At 45.8% G+C, this 19,885-nt stretch overlaps 1 protein-coding gene across 1 annotated transcript in view; it reads right to left on the bottom strand.

Moving 5' to 3' along the window:
• Positions 1–19,885, bottom strand: part of SHANK1 (SH3 and multiple ankyrin repeat domains 1) — a 1,404,784-nt gene that overhangs the window by 61,946 nt on the left and 1,322,953 nt on the right. The window contains exons 22-24 of the mRNA XM_069200994.1: positions 18,648–18,775; positions 7,039–7,159; positions 2,489–5,096 (exon numbers count right to left, since the gene is read on the bottom strand). Coding sequence (XP_069057095.1) covers positions 2,489–5,096; positions 7,039–7,159; positions 18,648–18,775 — 2,857 coding nt within the window. The remainder of the gene's footprint in view (positions 1–2,488; positions 5,097–7,038; positions 7,160–18,647; positions 18,776–19,885) is intronic.

Below are 19,885 nucleotides of genomic sequence, written 5' to 3'. Positions count from 1 at the left end.
CCAAATCAGGCCGCCCCAAATCATGAGCCATCTTCCTTATGTGCATCAGCCAGGGAATATTCTTTACATTGTCACAAGCCAGACAATCCTTTAAGATATCCCTATTCAGAGTGGCATGCTCATTAGTCCAAATTGAAATCCATAGCAGAAGGGGAGCCAACTGAATGGTGTCCTGGACAAACTCAAGCTCCAGCTCCAAGTGAAGGCTGAAACCAGGGATATTTTGTCCAACTCCCAATAGCCTTCTACAGAACCGATTTTCTTCCACTGTAAGGGCTCGGGAGTCCCTATACCCCCAAAGTGCAGCACCATACAGCAGGACGGGGAGGCATTTCCGCCTATAAATTTCAAGCAAGGGCTTGATGGGTTTACTACCTACCCTTACAGCAAAGTCAAAAGTTGTGCCAACTACTGCATGAAAAAGCGCACCCCTTCTGGCAATACAAGGTTTCCATGAGCCTTTCTCATCAAAAATAATCCCTAGATATGGAAACTCATGGACCCTACTAATAATTTGATCCTCCACCCTTAGCTCCCCCACCCTACTCAGGGGTCTTCCACACACCATAAAATGAGATTTCTTAAAATTGACCTCTAAACCCAAAGCTGACGTAAAGGAGGCATAAGCTCTAACTGATTCCCGGAGACCATTCATAGTACGGGCCATAAGGACTGCGTCATCCTCGTACGTTACTACAGGGATATCAGTACCATTCACCTTTGGAACATCCCTACAATGTTTCATCAGAAAATCAGACAATCCATTTGTATATAGAAGGAACAAAGTAGGAGCCAGAACACACCCCTGGCGCACACCCCTTGAAAGCTTAAAGGCCTCTGAGCATTCCCCATTCGACCCTACCCTAACATTAGCAATCGTCCCAGAATGTAAGTATCGGAGCATCTCTACAATATTAGGATCCAGCCCTAGCTGATTTAATCTTTCCCATAATATAGACCGGTTCACCTTATCAAAGGCACAGCTAAGGTCCATAAAAGCAAGATAGAGCGTACCTTTTCTAGGCTGCATGTATTTACCGATCAGCATCAATAGATTAAGACATTGATCTCGCGTGCCAAGGTCTTCCCTGAAACCATACTGATCCCGGCTTAAGATATCATTCCCTATCATCCAGGACTCCAGGCGCCTTAAAATAATCTGTCCCAAAATCTTCACCGAAGAGTCCAGTAGAGAAATAGGGCGGTAGGACTTAGGATCATTTCGGTCGCCCTTTTTAAACACTGGGACAATACATGCCAGTCTCCAAGAGGCAGGGATACCCACAGTAACTACTGCATTAAGGACATTTAAGAGAACAGGTGCCCATAACTGGGGGTTCGCTTTATACAGGTCCATAGGGATCGAATCCGGGCCCGGGGCTTTATTGCATGCACTACTCTGTATCGCATCCATAACCTCCTGGAGCGAAAACCGAATTGCTAGGTTGGGAGCCATCTCATACTCATTTTCCTGATTATTTCTCAGGGGAGAACCCTCAAAGATACTACAAAAGTGAGTTACCCATGCTTCCGGGGCGATGTTACAGCCAAGGCCCTCAGATGTGTCTGTTCCAAAGGAACCTCTATTTACCACTCTCCAAAACAAGCCAGGATCCTTCAGAGCTATGGCACGTTCTAACTCTTCCCAGGCTTTATCTTTATGTTTAATCTTGCTATCCCTCAGGGCCCTCTTGTATTTCATTCTAGCTTCTTTTATGAGGACCCAATCTCTAGGATGTTTCTTAGTGGCCATCTTCAGGTTTGCCCTTGCATCATAGCAGATCTTGTCATACCAACCACAATTACGTTTACTAGGTTGGCTGCTTACTGAAAAAAGGCAGCCTCTCACTGCTGCATTTACTATTGCTATTGCATTCATAACAGTTTTAGGATTAGGGGCCTCCGTCAAGAGTGTGTCCATAAATAGATCTAAATTTTTCCCCACCACCCTTTCAACTATTTTTAGGGAATCCACTTGCTTCCACCCAAGCCGCCTACCCTGGTCCTTTATCTCCACTACTACCGGCCTACCTCGCCCCAAATTACGTAGGGCCCCAGGGAGTTTAAAGGATACAATAAGGGGATTGTGATCACTGAAACTCTCCCCCATCACCTCTCCCCCAGTCACCAGGTCTTTCATAGGTGGAGACATAAAGATATAGTCAATAGTGGATTCAAATCCTCTTCCCACATAAGTTGGGAGTTGATGAGTGCCTGCGGCTTCTATATCACACACATTCATAAGACCCAGCTTCCTGAGTTCCTTGATTAGAACCCTGCCTCTGGCGTCCTGCAGACCGTCCACTAAATAATCCTCACAGTCAAGAATAAAGGGATTAACCACAGTACTGAGCCTCCCCAGCTTAGCATTAAAGTCTCCAGAGACAATAGCACAGAATTCTAACCCCATCTCCTCCATTCTGTATTTCAAAACCTGAAGAACGGAAAACAGGGCCCCAATTTGGCATCCATATCCCACAAGCATTACCTGTGCCTATGGAGTGAGCTGGACCTGTCTGATGTGAAGGACACTGATGATTCAGAGGGCCTGGACCAGGACACACCACTCATTTGCTGTAGCTTTGAGCTCAGCTCATTCATGATGCTAGATTTCATGCTGGAGTTTGCCAATCCCTTCCCTTGTGAGCACTCTTCCCATGGTAATGTTGGTGATTTCCGTATGGATTCTTTTGATGGCTCAGGAGGAGTGCCAAGTGAAGTCCCCAGGGGTGAGGGCAGAGTGAAGAGGTTTTCAGTGCATGGGGCAATAGAAATGGTTGTACTGGTGGCAGTGATGGGATCCCTGAGTGCTCCTGGTACTCTGCTTGGGAACGTTCTGGATCGGATCTTCGTTTGTAAAGGAGTCTTTTCAGCCCCAAAAGCTTGCCCATCTAGGTATGTGATGTATGTGTCAAGCAGCTCAGTGCCTTCTGTGGAGAGGCCAGACATGCTGGACAATGTGGAGACACTGCTGATTGTCTCTAGATGGTGATCGCTACTGCTTCGGCTGTCAATTTCCTCTATTCCAGAATCAATGACTGTCTCTATAGTGTCTGAAGCTGGAATCTGAATTGATGACACTACTGATGAAAAGTTAACATGAGGTTCTTTGGGTTCAGAAGCCCCCTGCGTTAAAGTAGCCACTTCACTGTCATATGAGGTGAGACTCGAGGTGGTGGAGTCTAAATTGGGAGTGATGGCCGAATCAGGGGGAGGAGGTGGAACAGGAGGTGGAAGTGTAGTCTCTCCACATGATGTACTGGGAGGAGACTCTGCCTTGTCAAAGCTGTTGGAAAACTCTAAAGGTGGAGGAAGAGGCTCTGTGAAGAGGAAGTCATCATCTACATCAATTGAAGGGGCAGGAGGAGGAAGGACAAGAAGCGGAAGGCCATTTTCCTCCTTGAAACACTCATTGCGTCCAGAATTCCTGCCAGAAAAGTTGGGATGGGACTCTGAAGTTGACGGTGAGGGTGCTTCTCGTTTTTCTTCATTGCCAGCTGATCCCTTACTTTCATCCTCTTCTTCTGATTTGTTTCTGCAGTTTTCCATGAAACGTACATGCAGTTCTATCTTCTCATTCTCTTCACCACGCTCCTTCCATGATTTCCCACGTTCTGGCCCTTGATGCATAAGGTGTCCAGAAGGACTATGTCTGGGGCTTCCTTCTGACCTCTTCTCGGTGTTTGGTGATACCATACAGGGCTTGTACTCTATCTCTCTCCTTTGCCCAGATCCCCACAGTCGGAGAGATGTACCACCATGGGATTCAGTAGAGGATCTGGAGGACTCTCCAAAACGTGGGGACGAAGATCGGGATTTCCTCTCTTCAGCTACACTCCTGCTTTGCTGTTGGGATTCCTTTAAGGCTCTCTCTCTGGCAGCTAATGCAAGACCAAGAGGTGAACTGGGGTCTAGGACCTTTCCTGTCAAGGGATGTATCAGTGCGCTAGTCACACTCCCAACAGGGCTGATAGTGGACAAAGCTGGCCCAGTGGTGTGAGCCTGGAGTGGTGGTATGAAAGTTGAACACACAGTGCTGAAGGCACTAGTGGTACTGGAACCATAGACTTTGCCAGTTTTGGGCTGGTAAGAGAATCCACTAGCAATGCCAATGCTCTCAGGAAGTCCAAAGTTAGCAGGGATATTCAAGTGCATGTAAGGCTCGCTGGCAAACATGCCTTCATCAATGGATTTTGACTGCTTGAGTCTGGGTGCTGGTGTGGGCTCAGGTTCCTCATCTGGCAAGTCAGTGGACAAAAATAATGCTGACTTGCGTCGGGCTTCATTATACCATTCTCGGTCCCGACGTGCTGCTCCAACAATTGCGGCTCCAAACTGGCTGGTGAAGTCAATGTTGTCCCTAAGCTGTAGAGACGGGATTGGATCAGGTTGAATCTCTGCCTCCATGCTGCTTCCTTGACTGCTCCGACCACTACTGCTGGTAGATGGGGCCTTTATGATAATAGTGGGGATGGGAATGGAGTTCTTTTCTTGCTGCTGTTGTTGCTTTGGCTGATGCTGTTGTTGATGGTGATGATGATGCTGTTGTTTTTGATACTGCTGATGCTGCTCATCCTCTACCTTCACCTGCTTCACCAGTCCTTTCCTGCGAGCTGCCTTTGCAGGCACATACATGGCAGTGCTGGCTGCCCTAGCAGGAAGGTTGAAGTAACGAATCTCTTGTGGTTGGCTCCTCCAACTCCTCATAGAAGACTGTGCTGCCATGTTTGCACGTGGTTGGTCCTCTGCACCCTGGTCTGAGTCCTGATGGTAAAGTGTGTGTTGAACCTTTTCTCTCCTCTGCGGTTGCTGCTGTTGCTGCTGCTGCTGCTGCTGTTGCTCTAGCATTTGCTGATCAAAACGGCCAGGCTCCTGGTGCAGCGATGGTGAATATGACCTGGGCTCTGAGCTGGGACTGAAGGGGGACTTGGCATTTGGGCCAACTCGGGCAGTGGGAGAAGAGGCACTGTTGAAGGGTGGATCAGGTGGCGATGTCGTAGGTGGAGGTGGGATGTCTTCTGAGCTTGGTACAGACAGGCTGCGGGTGAATTTCATGAGTGGCGCAGACAAGAATGGCTTATCATCATCACCGGTTCCTGAAAGAAAAAAAGTGGATTTCAGTTAGTACAAGCATTTAAATAAAAAGTGGTAAAAAAGAGGGGAAATGTCCCCAAAAGAAGGTGGTAGCTGTAAAAGGAGAGTACAGATGTTGGTATGCCATCAACCATCATGTTACGAAATTCTGCCATTTCACTTGGTCTACTAGACTTCTAAAGTAAGATGTGCCTGACATGTGGCCCACACCCCTACAGGATATTCCAAGGCATTAGTCTCTCAATTTCTCTCCGTGGCAATCCACTTCTGAAATCAATTTCACTTCTGAACTGTTGCTTTAGGCTTTCTATATGCAAGCACTACTAGGGTCCAATCCTAAATTCAAACTTTCATGCTTCTTGAGGAGTTCGAAGGATCTGAGTACAAAATAACTTATTTCACACACCAATAATCACTAGGGGCTGACGGGAAAGGTTCCAGCAGCCCTTCCTTTTTGATCTGATTCAAAATCAAAGGATTTCCAACTTTGGGAATTCTAAGGATGTGGCTTAAATGTTGAAGGTTCAATCTCCCAGGATGGTTAATCTGGGTCTCTGCACTGTGATACATTAAAGAATTCCTGAGGTCTAACAAGACATATTGCAGTTTTACTTGGTATCATCCTCTGCATCTCTCTGTGATGGAGATAAGTGACAAACAGGGCTAGAAATCTGAATATTTTGAAAAGTCCTTCGAGGATACCAGTGAAACCTGAGTTTTATATTATGCACAACTTGTTCTTAGTGGTGTGTTAGTAAAACATTCAGGCAATACCTATATTTTAGGTTTACCATCTCATCCACTGTTAATTTCCTTACAAGCATAAGCTTATGTATCAATACTATCAGAAAATCACTCAATTATATTAAAAGATTAACTCATCCAAGACATCTAAGAATATTCCGCCTATGGCTTAGAATCGTTTAAAATGAACTTAATAATATGATAATCTGTCTAGAATGTGATCAAATGGTAAGCATCCCGTGGCATTAGCAGATGGTATAAAACTATTAGCATTCTCAGATGATAAACAGATGGTGAACTGACAGCAGCATTATAACGCATGTCATTATCAGATGTTTACAACCACGTGGTTTGATCTGACGATAAAGCAGCTATTATAAGCAGTTACCAACATTATCACACGTTAAGATGCTTATGGCTGTATCAGATGGTTATTGATCAGTGATAACGTCAGAGCATAAGCAGATATTACTTTGATCAGACTATAAGACACATGCCATGATCTGATGGTAAGCATGACATGAGAGTAGTAGAGGGTGAGCAGCTAATAATGTTATGGGAGTGTAAACATCACAAGGCATTATCTAATGATAAGCAACACATGGTACTGTTAGATGGTAAGCAGACAACGTAAGTATCAGATGTTATGATATGTTAATCATCCCAAAGCTTTATCAAATGTAAAAAGAACATGGCATTATAAGATACTAATCAGTAGTTGGTATTGAGAAATGGTATGCAACATACAACATAATCAGATAATAAGATAATAAGCAGATGATGGCATGATAGTAAGAAGCACGTGATATTAACAAATGGTAAGCAGCTTGTGCCAGTATTAGATGGCATAAAGGTTATCCATATTTTATAGCAAGTACATCTTAGTAGATCAAGCCAGTTTTGATTTAAGAGAGCGAGGTGTCTGTAATGGCACCTCCAGGTAGTGGTTTATCAATTACAGCAACAATCTCATGAAATTGAAAAACAAGTTCTACTAGATGTTATCAAATAAGAAGAACCCCGAGATCCATACAAGCGATCCATCTTCACAGTATTCACATTTTTTGTTGCACACACTCTATGGTGTTAGACTTAAATCACAACTGAAAGCCAGGTACACCAAGTAGAGAAGTATTCTCCCAAATTAAGAGCTATGTAAATTGTGGCAACCACAGTGAGCAATTTTCTGCCCATTCTTACCAATTGACCTCTGCCGCATCATCATGGCCTGCGAAGGTGTGGAAGCCATGTATGAAGGTCTATCATAAACAGACTGAGGTCCCGAAGTCAGTCCTGGGACACGGTGCTGCTCAAAGCTCGCCTAGAAGTCAAATAAAATACAGTATTATTGAGCTGAAGCAGACCAAAACACTTATTTTGTCATGCAATTACTGTACTGGGCCTCAGCGCCTTCTGTGCACATGACCACCCTTTCTCTTGCTTCTCATTTTGGAAGATCCTGCTTTCATTGCACATCTCTACCCTGGACCAATAATTCTTTCATCAATATTATATCCTTTTTACTGATAGTCCCCATGATAACTTCACTTTTCCATTCCATTAAGAAACTCTGCTCAACTATGAGGCCTTTCCTCCAGCAGCTACAAACTACAAAACACAACCTAATTGTCCTTTGGTTGCAAGGGCACTTAATTAAAAATTTCACTATAATGTGGTATACCTTTTAAATGAAATGTTATTTACAATGAGCATATATGTGTTGCGGCCCAGTTTAGCAGAACTGAGTCCACAGCACATGTCCAAAACCTAAGGGCAGAGGGAACCTTAGACCTATTGTTCTTGAGCACAACTTTCTGTCAACTCTTACAATTTCATGTTTCCCTTCAAGAGCCAGCCTTTACAACAGGCTATTTCTTCAAGATTCAGGAGGACTGACACTGAAGAAAAGGATGAAAAACAAAGAATCTCCTCTTGTCAAGAGGATAAGTAATGATGAGTGCATTGTGCCTCGTTGAACAGCAGAGTGAATTCACAAATTCATAAATTATTTCAATGTTTTCATGTTTGTAAATTGTCTGAATCATAATCATAATTTAAACCCAGATCGTTAATTATCAATAATGCATTCTTCAAATAGGTTCTCCTCTAATCAATATTTCACAAAGATCCCCCTATCTGATTAAACTGCTCATCCCTCAGTGGATGTCGAATCCACTCAGGTTCTCCTTAGAGGGGTGCATAAATATTTCCAAACTGCAATACTGAATTTCGTAAATAGTTGGTGTTGTGCAGACAGCATCCTCTTCTGCTGAATTGGTGGTTGGCGGAAGTGGTGCACGAACCTGCTAAATGAGAGTGTCACGCATCTCCGATGGGATTAGGTGGCCTCCAAAATGCTTGGAGTAGTGTCTGCTGTAAGAGGCGCCACTTTGAAATACATATCATTTTGATCGTAGCGTTTTACTGTTGAGACCAAAGAAGGAAACGTCCTCAATCATGGGGAGGTCCTCGAAGTTAAGAGATAAAATTAAGTCCAAAACGTCTTTTGTATTTTGTCAGTTTTGAAAAGTGCTGCATACACCCAGAGAGCTCTTGGCGCTAGTGATAACCAGTGCACAATTTTAAAATAGCAGGGGTATTAGGGAGGATACAGCCATGTCTTTACAGATGTTACAAAAAATAAATCGAACCGTGTGTTTTCAGTTTTTTTTTCTTTTTACAAACATGGGGCAGGATGGAATTCACTAGCGAAGCAACTTCAAATTCAAACAATTCACCACCCACAACCAATTTACATTGGGGAGTATCAAACTAAAGTTTAGGACTTCGGGGGTCAGGTCATGTGAAGAGGTTTCAACCGATTTGCCAGAATTACAAGTCAACCTCCTGTACATGACTTAGTGGTGAAGCACATAAGTCAAAAAGGCACTCGTGTTCTTAGCTCCTTGAAACACTGCTTCTTCTGCCCTCCTTTTTATGATGGGGCAGGTGGGATTTCTACACTGGACTACTAGATATTTTGCTCTCTCTTTTGCAGCCATGTCAAGTAGCACTGTTTCCTGCTTTATTTATTTCAGTCTGTCATGTTTTTTTGCAATGTGATGGTTTCAGTCTTTTGTGCCTTAATTCACTGTTTATGTCGACTCTACCAGACAGCCCAAGATGACTGGTTGAAAAGAACTTTCGAAAAGTCACCAAGAAGCAAAAGCAGCTTACAGCCATTGCTTACTATTAGTTGACCATTAGTTGACTTTATTAGCACTCATTTGCTTACTTCTTGTTTGATGGCTATCCTTGCCCATCTTGTGTCTGCCCCTCACCAGGAGAAAACCCACTTTACCTTCCACTTGACTTACAGATGTGCTTACACTGCTCACTTTTATGGAACAACGTTTTTCTCTTTGGTTTTACACTCAAAGCTTATGTGGTTTCCAGCTCTCTTCCACTGTTTCCTCTCTGCGTCCAAAAATACCTTTCCTTGCGCTCTATTTGCTTTCTCACTCTCATGGCTGCTTTATGTCTCCTCAGTGTACTTTTTCCATCTGCATCCCTCATGTGCCATGTTGCTGTTTCCCTTAAGGTCTTGTCCCACCTTGCCATCCGTGTTTCCCATTGCCTTGTGCCCCTACTAACTCTCCAATGCTTTTCCCAATCCATCCCCCCACCCGCTCCTTTGCTCCTTCTTAATTCTGAAGTTATTTCTTAGGTGTATTTTTTACATTTTTTAAGGTGCAGACAGGAAATCGCTGCAGGCCCAAAACAGCTTTTACACATTTGCAGTATTCTTTTTTATTAACGTGGTGCCCACCATCTTATATCAGTTAATAAAAAATAAAAGTAAATGATTCCCGTCTCATCCTGTATGCACGAGAATGCATGATAATGCATTTATATGCCAATAAAATGATGCGTCTGCCAACAGTGCCATCACACTTTTAGCGTTCACGATACTGAACAGTGCTGGAAAAAGCATTGTTTTTTTACCTAAGTTGTTCACTATCACGAAAAAAGCACTGGCAAAGCCAGTATGTCCCAAAGGCAAAACCAATTGCCTTTGCCAATGCTTGTTTTTAACCACCTTTGTTCACAAATCAAAACAGAAAATGTTGCCTATTTCTGTTGTGATTTCTGCAAAAACTGTGTATGTTTGCAAAATGGATTTTGGGAGCTTGCACGTGTGCAAAGATTCTATTGCTCAGCTCTTGCATCAGCTTCACTGGTTTATGATGAAATGGTGATCAGATTATAAAATGACCTGTCTGCTAAATAATTTTTCTGAGGTTTTTAATCATTACTTCTATAACACACGATCACTGCTATCATCAGCAATTTTTCGACATTGAGATTATTGCGAATGAAGTCAAAACACCAATTTCAAATCTATTGTAAATAAGAAGAGACAGCAACCCAAACGATCCCTCTACTAATTTTCAATCAATATTCAGTGACCATGTTTTAGACAAAATCATTGGAAGATCTGTCTCCAGCCAAATATGGACATCCATTAAAGGAAATAATTTATTTACATAATACCAAGTTGGATGCCGTCCTTGTGTGACACAAATTCTGGGATGGTTGGCACATGAGACAACATTAGGACTACAGTTGACTCAAAAGTAGATTCAGAATTTCTCCTTCCCCACTGACAGATCCTTCATCATTTAACTGTCTCCCTGTTTTTGCCACTGTTTCTATCTACTGCTGGTGTCCCTGAAGGATCCACCATCACACCAACCTCTTCAACCTGTACCTCAACTCTCTTGTGGACCTCATTCACTCCTTCAGCTTTAACTGATACATCTACACTGGTGGCAAACTAAAGCTATACATTCTAAAGCTTGAAGACCCAACAGATCTTGGCCAATGGCTCCAAGTGATAGTTTCCATGATGGTAACTAACCAGCTTAAGATACACTTGAAAACTGATACCCTCTCATGTAGGAGCGGGACCAAATATCATGCTTCCATCAACTAACCACAAGAAATAAGATTCATCTGGTCTCAAGAACTAAGCATATTGCCAATCTTCTCATGACACAAGTAACAAAATTGGGAGTGATTATGTAAACTCTCCACGTAGCACAAGTAAAAGTTACCATATGAATATCCAATATCCCAATGTCGAATATTCCCTTATCTAGACTTCCCAGAATGAGTTCAGGCTTCCATCTCCTTAGTGCCAGTGCTCTGTACCTCAAAGCCTTGCTCTACGTGCTTAGCAAGCTACAATGTACCAGCCAGTGAAGTAAGTAATCTACATATCCAGGTACACATCTCACAAGCACTACAATCTCTGAACTGGCTGACTGTGCCTGGACATATTCCTTTTTATGTCTGTGTGAACTGGAACACTGTTCTCTCATAAAATCTGTACTTTGTGAGTTCGTCTGACTCTTGACCATCCCGTCTTTGAAAAAACCTTTCACTGGTGGAAGGTATTTCCAAGTGGTCAAGATCTCAAACAATTCCTGCAAGAATAAGAATAATTGACAGCCACCTTAAAATTGGGAAAGCACTGAAAATGCTACCTATTGGCATCCATGTAATTCTATTTTACAGACCTCTGCTAACGGAGCGATGTCTATGTGTAACCACATCTATACTTCCCCTTTCTGAAACATCCCATGCTGATGACAGGTATGCACAATGACTGGAACACATCTCAAATCCTCACTCACCACAAGAACGATTCCCTCCACCATATCAACCATGAACTTCCAAAGTCTTTTAATGTTCTGGGTCAGGACCGTTCTTGGATCACCACTGTTGTCTTTTTAACAAGTTTACTAAGTCACTCTTGAAGTAAGGTGGACCTATCGCCACTAGAATGCTGTTTGCTGGTCCATGCAAAGCAATATAATTGTCTTTAGCCAAATGTTACTTCACAAAGACAGAGTACCAACAATGACTTCAAAAGACATGAAGTCAAGACGTTCATGCAGCTCAAGTACAAAGTACAGTGATATTCACAGTCTACAATCCAAAAGAACGAGTTACTTACCTTCAGTAACGACTTTTCTGGTGGATACATTAGCTACCTGTGGATTCCCCACCTAATGAATACTCCCATTGCGCCAGCACTTGACGGAAATCTTCCTAGCTTCTGCACGTCGACGAGGACATCACAGTTGCCCACGCGACGCCGTCTGACGTCATACGGGCAATAAGAGGTCCTCGCCGACGTGCCGACGTCAGTACCAACATTTTTTACGTGCCTGAGAATAATAGGCCACTGAGATGAAAGAACAATAGTAATATTTAATGATATTCCAAACAAACACATCATTCTGAGAATTCAACCTACAATTTTTTTTTTTTTTTTTTACAAGTAAGTAAATATATGAACTATATATATACATATAATCATATATACATAATATATACCAATCCTCAAAACCAAGAGGAGCACACTCAAGAATTACTTGGTTAGACCAAACAGGCAACAGGGAGGCGGGTGGGACCGTGAGGAATCCACAGGTAGCTAATGTATCCACCAGAAAAGTCGTTACCGAAGGTAAGTAACTCGTTCTTCTGATGGATACAACTACCTGTGGATTCCTCACCTAATGAATAGAGTCCCCAAGCAGTACCGCACTCGGTGGTGGGTGCCTGAATGGTCAAACCAAGAAATCCTGCAGCACTGACCGTGCAAAATGGCCGTCCCTTCTGACCTCAGAGTCCAAGCAGTAATGCTTCGCAAAAGTGTGAAGGGACGACCAAGTTGCGGCCTTGCAGATGTCGACCACAGGAACACCCCTAGCCAAGGCCGAGGAGGCCGACTTAGCTCTGGTGGAATGAGCTCTTATACCATCAGGGGGATCCTTCTTTGCTAAAGAGTAACACATTTTAATGCAAAGAACAACCCACCTGGAGAGTGTTCTCTTGTGGACTGCCTTTCCTCTCCTCTTTCCCACGTATCTGATGAAAAGCTGATCCTCCAGCCTGAAATCCTTTGTCCTGTCTATATAAAAGCTTAACGCCCTCTTTGGGTCCAAGAGGTGTAGTCTCTCTTCTTCCTTTGACGGATGAGGCGGAGGAAAAAACGTGGATAGAGTAATTGTCTGGGCCAAATGAAAGGGTGAAACAACCTTCGGTAGGAAAGCAGCCTTGGTCCTCAACACCACCTTATCCCCATAAAAAGATGTATAAGGGGGTTTTACCGATAGAGCCTGCAACTCACTCACTCTCCTTGCAGATGTAATAGCAACCAGGAAAACTGTTTTAAGAACTAACTTCCTTATGGGGCAAGAATGCATAGGCTCAAAAGGGGAACCCATAAGGAAAGTTAGAACCAAGGACAAATCCCATTGAGGCATAACGAAAGGATTTGGAGGACATTTATTTTATTCATAAGGCCCTTCAAGAATCTAAGTACTATTGGAGATTTAAATAAAGAAGGCTGGTCTGGAAGACAAATAAAGGCTGATAAGGCAGACAAGTAACCCTTAACAGTAGCCACTGCACAACCCCTCTGTGCTAAAGACAAAGCAAAAGATAAAATATCCGACAAATGAGCACGTAAGGGATCAATCTGCCTCTCTCCACACCATACCACAAATTTAGACCACCTATTAGCGTAGATAGATTTAGTGGAGTGTCGCCTGGCCGATAAGATAACATCCACTACCTCAGGCGGGAGAGAAAAGGAACTCAGGTTGCCCTGTTCAATCTCCAGGCATGAAGGTGCAGACTCTGGAGGTTGGGGTGTAAAGCCTGCCCCTGCGACTGCGAGAGGAGGTCTGCCCTGAGACGGAGACGGAGCGGAGGGCACAGTGAGAGTTGGAGAAGGTCGGAATACCACACCCTCCTTGGCCAATCCGGAGCAATTAAGATGACTTGGGCCCGGTCTTGGCGTATTTTCCTCAATACTCGTGGAATCAAGGGTATGGGGGGAAACGCGTAAAGCAACTGGTCGCACCAGGTCATCTGAAACGCGCCCCCCAACGCTCCTTGTACCGGATACTGGAGGCTGCAGAATAACGGGCAGTGCAAGTTCTCCCAGGTGGCAAACAGATCTATCCGAGGAAACCCCCACATCTGGAAAATCAGACGGACTTGATCTGGATGGAGACGCCACTCGTGGTCGGCCAAGAAATGGCGACTGAGACTGTCCACAAGTACGTTCAAGACTCCGGCCAGATGATTTGCTACCAAGCAAATCTGATGGTCCTTTGCCCAGGACCATAGCCAAAGAGCTTCCCTGCAGAGAAGGTACAACCCTACCCCTCCCTGTTTGTTTATATACCACATCGCAGTAGTATTGTCCGTCAGGACCTAAACCGACTGACCGTGAAGGGATGGGAGAAAGGCCTTGAGAGCCAGACGTACAGCCCGTAACTCCAACAGATTGATATGAAACATCTGTTCCACTGGAGACCAAAGCCCTTTGATCTCCAGGTCCCCCAGATGAGCTCCCCACCCTAGAGTGGCAGCATCCGTTATTACCGTGGTCACTGGTGGAAGCTGCGTGAACGGCCTTCCTCGGGAAAGATTGTCGCCTGCAATCCACCACTTCAAATCTGTGGCAGCATCTCTGGAGATCTTTACCGAACCTTCGAGATCCCCTTTGTGTTGAGACCACTGCCTCCGGAGACACCACTGAAGAGCCCTCATGTGCCAGCGAGCATGCGTGACCAACAGCATGCAGGAGGCAAACAGACCGAGCAGACGTAGGACCTTGAGGACTGGAATGACCGCTCCACTTTGAAACATTGGAACCAACGCCTGAATGGCTTGAATCCGCTGAGGCGGAGGAAAGGCTCGATTCAATGTTGTATCCAGTACTGCCCCTATGACATGAGGCGCTGAGAGGGCTCTAGGTGAGATTTGGGCACGTTCACCGAAAAGCCCAGGTCGAACAACAATTGGGTTGTCAACTGCAGATGATGCAACACGAGCTCCGTGGACTTGGCTTTGATCAACCAGTCGTCCAGGTAAGGGAATATTGCTATCCCCTTCCTTCTGAGCTCTGCCGCAACCACCGACATCACCTTCGTGAAGACTCGAGGTGCTGAAGTAAGACCAAATGGGAGGACCGCAAACTGATAGTGCTGCGACCCCACCACAAACCGGAGATACTTCCTGTGCGACTTGAGTATCGGGATATGAAAGTAAGCATCCTGCAAGTCGACAGACACCATCCAATCTCCATTGTTCAACGCCAAAAGCACCTGAGCTAGGGTCAGCATCTTGAACTTTTCCTGTTTGAGGAACCAATTCAAGATCCTCAGGTCCAGGATTGGTCTCAACCGACCATCCTTCTTGGGAATCAGGAAGTACCTTGAGTAACAACCTTGACCCCTTTCCTGCTCTGGAACCAACTCCACTGCGCCCTTTGAAAGGAGGACTTGAACCTCCTGTTCTTACAACAGGAGGTGCTCTTCTGAACAATAAGATGGGCGGGGCGGGATGGGGGGTGGAAATTCCCGAAAGGGAAGGGTATAGCCTTTTCTCACAATGCTGGTAATCCAGGAGTCTGATGTGATGACCTCCCACTTGTGGAGAAAATTCAGTAACCTCCCCCCTACAGGAGAGGAGTGAGTGGGAATTGGAAGCCTAAGGCTGCTTCCCCTGCTGCACCCCTCCAGAGGAAGAGGAAGAGGCAGAGTGCTGCTGAGAGGCTCCCCTGGTACGGACCCTACCCCTCCCTCTAAAAGATCTATAGGAGAGAGCAGAGGTAGGCTGCTGGAATTTCCCTAGAAAGGAGGAGGAGGAGGAGCCACGACCAAATCCTCGAAACCTCCTAAAAAATCTGGAGGAGGCAGAAGAAGTGGCTTGCAAGCCCAGCGACTTGGCCGTGGCCCTGCTCTCCTTGAACCTCTCTAAGGCCGAATCCGCCTTGGCACCAAAGAGCTTGTCTCCATCAAAAGGAAGGTCCAGTAGGGTCGACTGTACATTCAAGGAAAATCCTGAGTTACGAAGCCAAGCCTGCCTCCTCGTAACTACAGCAGTGCCCATTGCTCTAGCCACAGAGTCAGTTGTATCCAGCCCAGATTGGATAACCTGAGTTGCAGCTGCCTGAGCGTCCGATAGCAGATTCAATAGCCCCTGAGGGACCTCCGTATGCATAGATGCAATTTCGTCCATCAGAGCATAAATGTACCTTCCTAAAATACATGTAGCATTAGTGGACTTTAATGCCATGCTACATGACGAGAACACCTTTTTGGATGCCATGTCCATCTTCTTGGAGTCTCTATCCGAGGGCACAGTTGGAAAAGAGCCAGGAGCAGACCTTGCCGAGCAGGAAGCCTGGACCACCAAGCTTTCAGGTGTTGGATGTCTGGTAAGAAAACCAGGGTCAGCCGGTGCACCCCAATACCTCCTAGCCACAGATCTATTGACAGCTGAAGAAGACACCGGCTTCTTCCAGACTTCCAAAACAGGTTCCAGCAGCGCCTCATTGAACGGTAAAAGTGGTTCTGCCGATGTAGAGGCCGGGTGTAACACCTCTGTCAACAAATTCTGCTTGGCTTCTGTCACCGGCAAGAGAAGATCCAAGAAGTTAGCTGCCTTCCTAATAACAGCATGAAAAGTGGCCGCCTCTTCCGTATACTCCCCAGGAGATGACAAGTCCCACTCGGGGGAAGTATCTAGGCCACTAGCAGTGTCCAGCCCATGGAGACCCTCATGAAACCTCAATCTCTCCTTCCTCCACGTTTTGTCTCCGGTACTCCTGTTCTTCAAGGAGGCGGAGAGCAAGCCTCCTCGAGTGCAGCCTCTCCTCAATCCTCGGCGTCGACATGGCGTCAGCAGATGTCGAAGAACGACGCCGATCTCCGGATCCGTCCGACGCAGGGTCTACAGGCGCCACAGGTACCTCCGGCGCCGAACAAGGAGTCGGATGGAGAGAAGACTGCTTCGGAGTCTTAGGAGGTCTAGACGGCACCACTGGTTGAAACATCGAAGCCGCCGGAGCTGAAGTTGTCGGAGTCGAAGCCTCAGGAGCCACCGGAGCCGATTCAGACGCCGAGCCCACGTTCCCCAGGGGGAGAAAGGGCATAAAAGGTGCCGGTCGAAAGGGAGCCGGAGCACCCATGTTGAAAGCCAAAGGGCCCGAAGGCCCAGCCGGTCCACCACCTGGAGCCATCTGCTGGAAGATGGAGAACATCGCATTTAAAAATGCGGTATTATCAGCTCCAGGGGCCGGGAAAGCCAGGTACTGGGGTGCCTGGTTCGAAGGCGACACCGACCTCGACGTCTGCAACGTCGGAGAAAACATTTGAGGCTGCGGAACCTCAAACACTGAAGGTGGTTAGCCCGATGACCCGGGCGAAGTCGGTGAGGCTGGAGAAGGCAACGGTGTCGACGGATGGGGAGTGACAGTGGGACTGACCTCCCAAGTCTTCCGACGCCGAGTCGATGGTGACCTCGACCGAGACCTCTCTTTACTCGACCGGCGCCGTGATTCTCGACGACGCCGGGAGTCCCGATGACGCCGATGAGACTTCAGTGACGAGGATTTTCGATGGTGTCTCTTCTCCTTCTTTTTCGACTTCGCCAGAAAAAGCTTGGCCTCGCGCTCTTTCAGGGCCTTAGGATTCATATGCTGACAAGAATCACACTTGTCAACATCATGATCGGAACTAAGACACCACAAACAGTCAGAATGTGGGTCCGTTACCGACATTTTGCCCCCACGCTCACGACAGGGCTTGAATCCTGACTTTCTCTGCAACATTGTAATCTCAGAGAAAAAAGTAGATCCAAAAAACACACTGTAACTGTCGAACAGCAACAGTAGCTCCCTCGAAGATAACCGTTTCGAATGGCACGGAAAAAAGGGAACTGACGTCGGCGAGGACCTCCTATTGCCCTTATGACGTCAGATGGCGTCGCGTGGGCAACTGTGACGTCCTCGTCGACTTGCAGAAGCTAGGAAGAAGATTTCCGTCGAGTGCTGGCGCAATGGGAGTATTCATTAGGTGAGGAATCCACAGGTAGTTGTATCCATCAGAAAGTATTTTTTATCTATGAAAGCAAGTTCACCAAAAGTTCTAAACAAGGAGTCCAAGAAACCCCTTGCCCCCTTACTGTGAAGAAACTAGAAAGAAAAGTGCTCTCCACAACTCTGGCTTGCTGCTGCTTGCTTCCAGACAGTCACCGCCTTACTAGCGGTGAGTCATTTCGAATGGCCCCCATTTAAAGCAGAACTAAACCCTGGTTCCAGATGATCTCACAAGAATTCCAGTAATCTTGCAGGATCCAACATGGCTGCCGCCGCACTGGACAGGTTTTCACCAACCCTCTTCCACCTACCAAGAAATGTTTCACATCACAGAGAACATCTCGGGACCAGGAGCCAGCATGCTCGCTCTAACTTGTCACCGACTCAATGACTAAGCAGTAAACATTAGGACTACTTCAGCAGTTGTAGAGGCCAAGTGGGAGAGAGGACATAAAGCTATACCAAAAAGGCTTAGAGACAAGCTAGGGCATTCTCACCACTTGGTGGACTAGGAGAAGAAGGTTTTATGGACTAACAACACAATGTTATTATGATGATTACTTGTTTGATCTCTTATTTTATCACACAATATAGGATGCATTTAGGCATTGTGTTAGAACACCCAACAAAAATAAGTCTGCACTGCAATGGGTGGTCCTTCAGCGTTTGACGTGCCAACTGAAATAACTGCACAAACACATTTTGAAAACAATTTAAGAAAAAGCCAGGAAGTGTATATTATTTTTCTAAAAATAACAAATGGTTTGCAGTCGGAAAGCAGATACTAAACTGAAATAAACTGAAAGATGAAGAGAGGGCCCTCAAGAACAGCCACATCAGAGCCTTTAACAGTACAAGAGGACATACACACAAGAGGAGATGGTATCAGAACTTTTCCTACCTCTGGGGTGAAAAAGCCTTTCCCGGTGGCGGAACGTGATTTTCCCAGAGAAGAAAGCCCACTGGGACTTGTTCCTTCATTCACACTGATGGTTTGCTGGGCAGCAGCCAAGATCTCGTCCAGTTTATCTTCCAAGACAAGAAAACAGTTAATTTAGTTCTGCAATAATTTTGCTCACAGCCTTCCCCTTCTCTAAAACAGCCACACTTCCCAGTTCAGTGATCGATCCACAGCTCATAACTCTCTGGAAACCAATCAAAGTGAGACGTTCACACATTGAATCGGGTCTCCTCTTCAGTGACAGCATGTGGCGTTTTACACCAGCCCTGGCACCTAACTTCTATTAAGGTACTGAGAAAATCTGTATCTAATCACGTTGGCTTCAGCAGAATTAAGCAAAAACTACATACACACAAAAGGAAAACATATTTAACATTGGTTAAATAGCTAAAATATCTACATGTGTAACACAGAAATAAGGAAAAGAAAACAGAGCAGTTTCCAAGCATTAAGGATACACGACGATGAGACCCAAAGTCACCTCCCAAGTTCTATGAGTCCACCAGGAAGAAGATAGCCATTTATATCTGCTGCTTATGAAATACATGGGTATGGTGCACTAGTTGGGTGAAGACTTTAATGACCTCCCTACTAGGTAAATGCACTCAAAGGGGGGGAAACAAAGTGGGTGCACAACAGGAATGCTCTCTCTTCTATCCTGGTGGAGACCTGGTTGCTCTTCAGGTACTTAAAAGGTTAGACGAAACCATGACGCCGCAAACAAAAATAAATAAGAAATGGTTAGGGGCAGGGTTTGCAGCTCGTGTAAGAAGCTGAGCACAAAGGTATATAGAAGATAACAATAATATGCCATTTCACCTCCTGTAGAGAAATGTTGGAAAAAGGAGATTAGGTTGGTGAAGAAAGGGGGGGCGTGGCCAACATGGTGACCGGAGCGGCAGGATAATTCTGCAGCTCCGTGCCTGGCCCACAATATCATCCTGTGCGCGGCGCCCATCGCCCTCCCGGAGGACGGTGCCGCACGCCTAACATCTCGGCATCATCGCCTGATGCAGCGACCCTCTTGGTGACGCCGGGGTCACATCGAAACCTGTGGAGGAGCTGGCGGCCTTCCAAGTCGACGCCCGCGGCCGGTGAGCTCACTACCCGGGGCCGTGCGCGGGCGCCGCCCCCAGACTTCTGGCTCCCGGCGCGGCTCTGGGGGGATCCGCGGGGAC

The sequence above is a fragment of the Pleurodeles waltl genome, chromosome 7 (genome assembly GCF_031143425.1).
Source record: "Pleurodeles waltl isolate 20211129_DDA chromosome 7, aPleWal1.hap1.20221129, whole genome shotgun sequence".
Classification (NCBI taxonomy): Eukaryota; Metazoa; Chordata; class Amphibia; order Caudata; family Salamandridae; genus Pleurodeles; species Pleurodeles waltl.
This window is presented reverse-complemented; position numbering and strand designations above follow the sequence as displayed.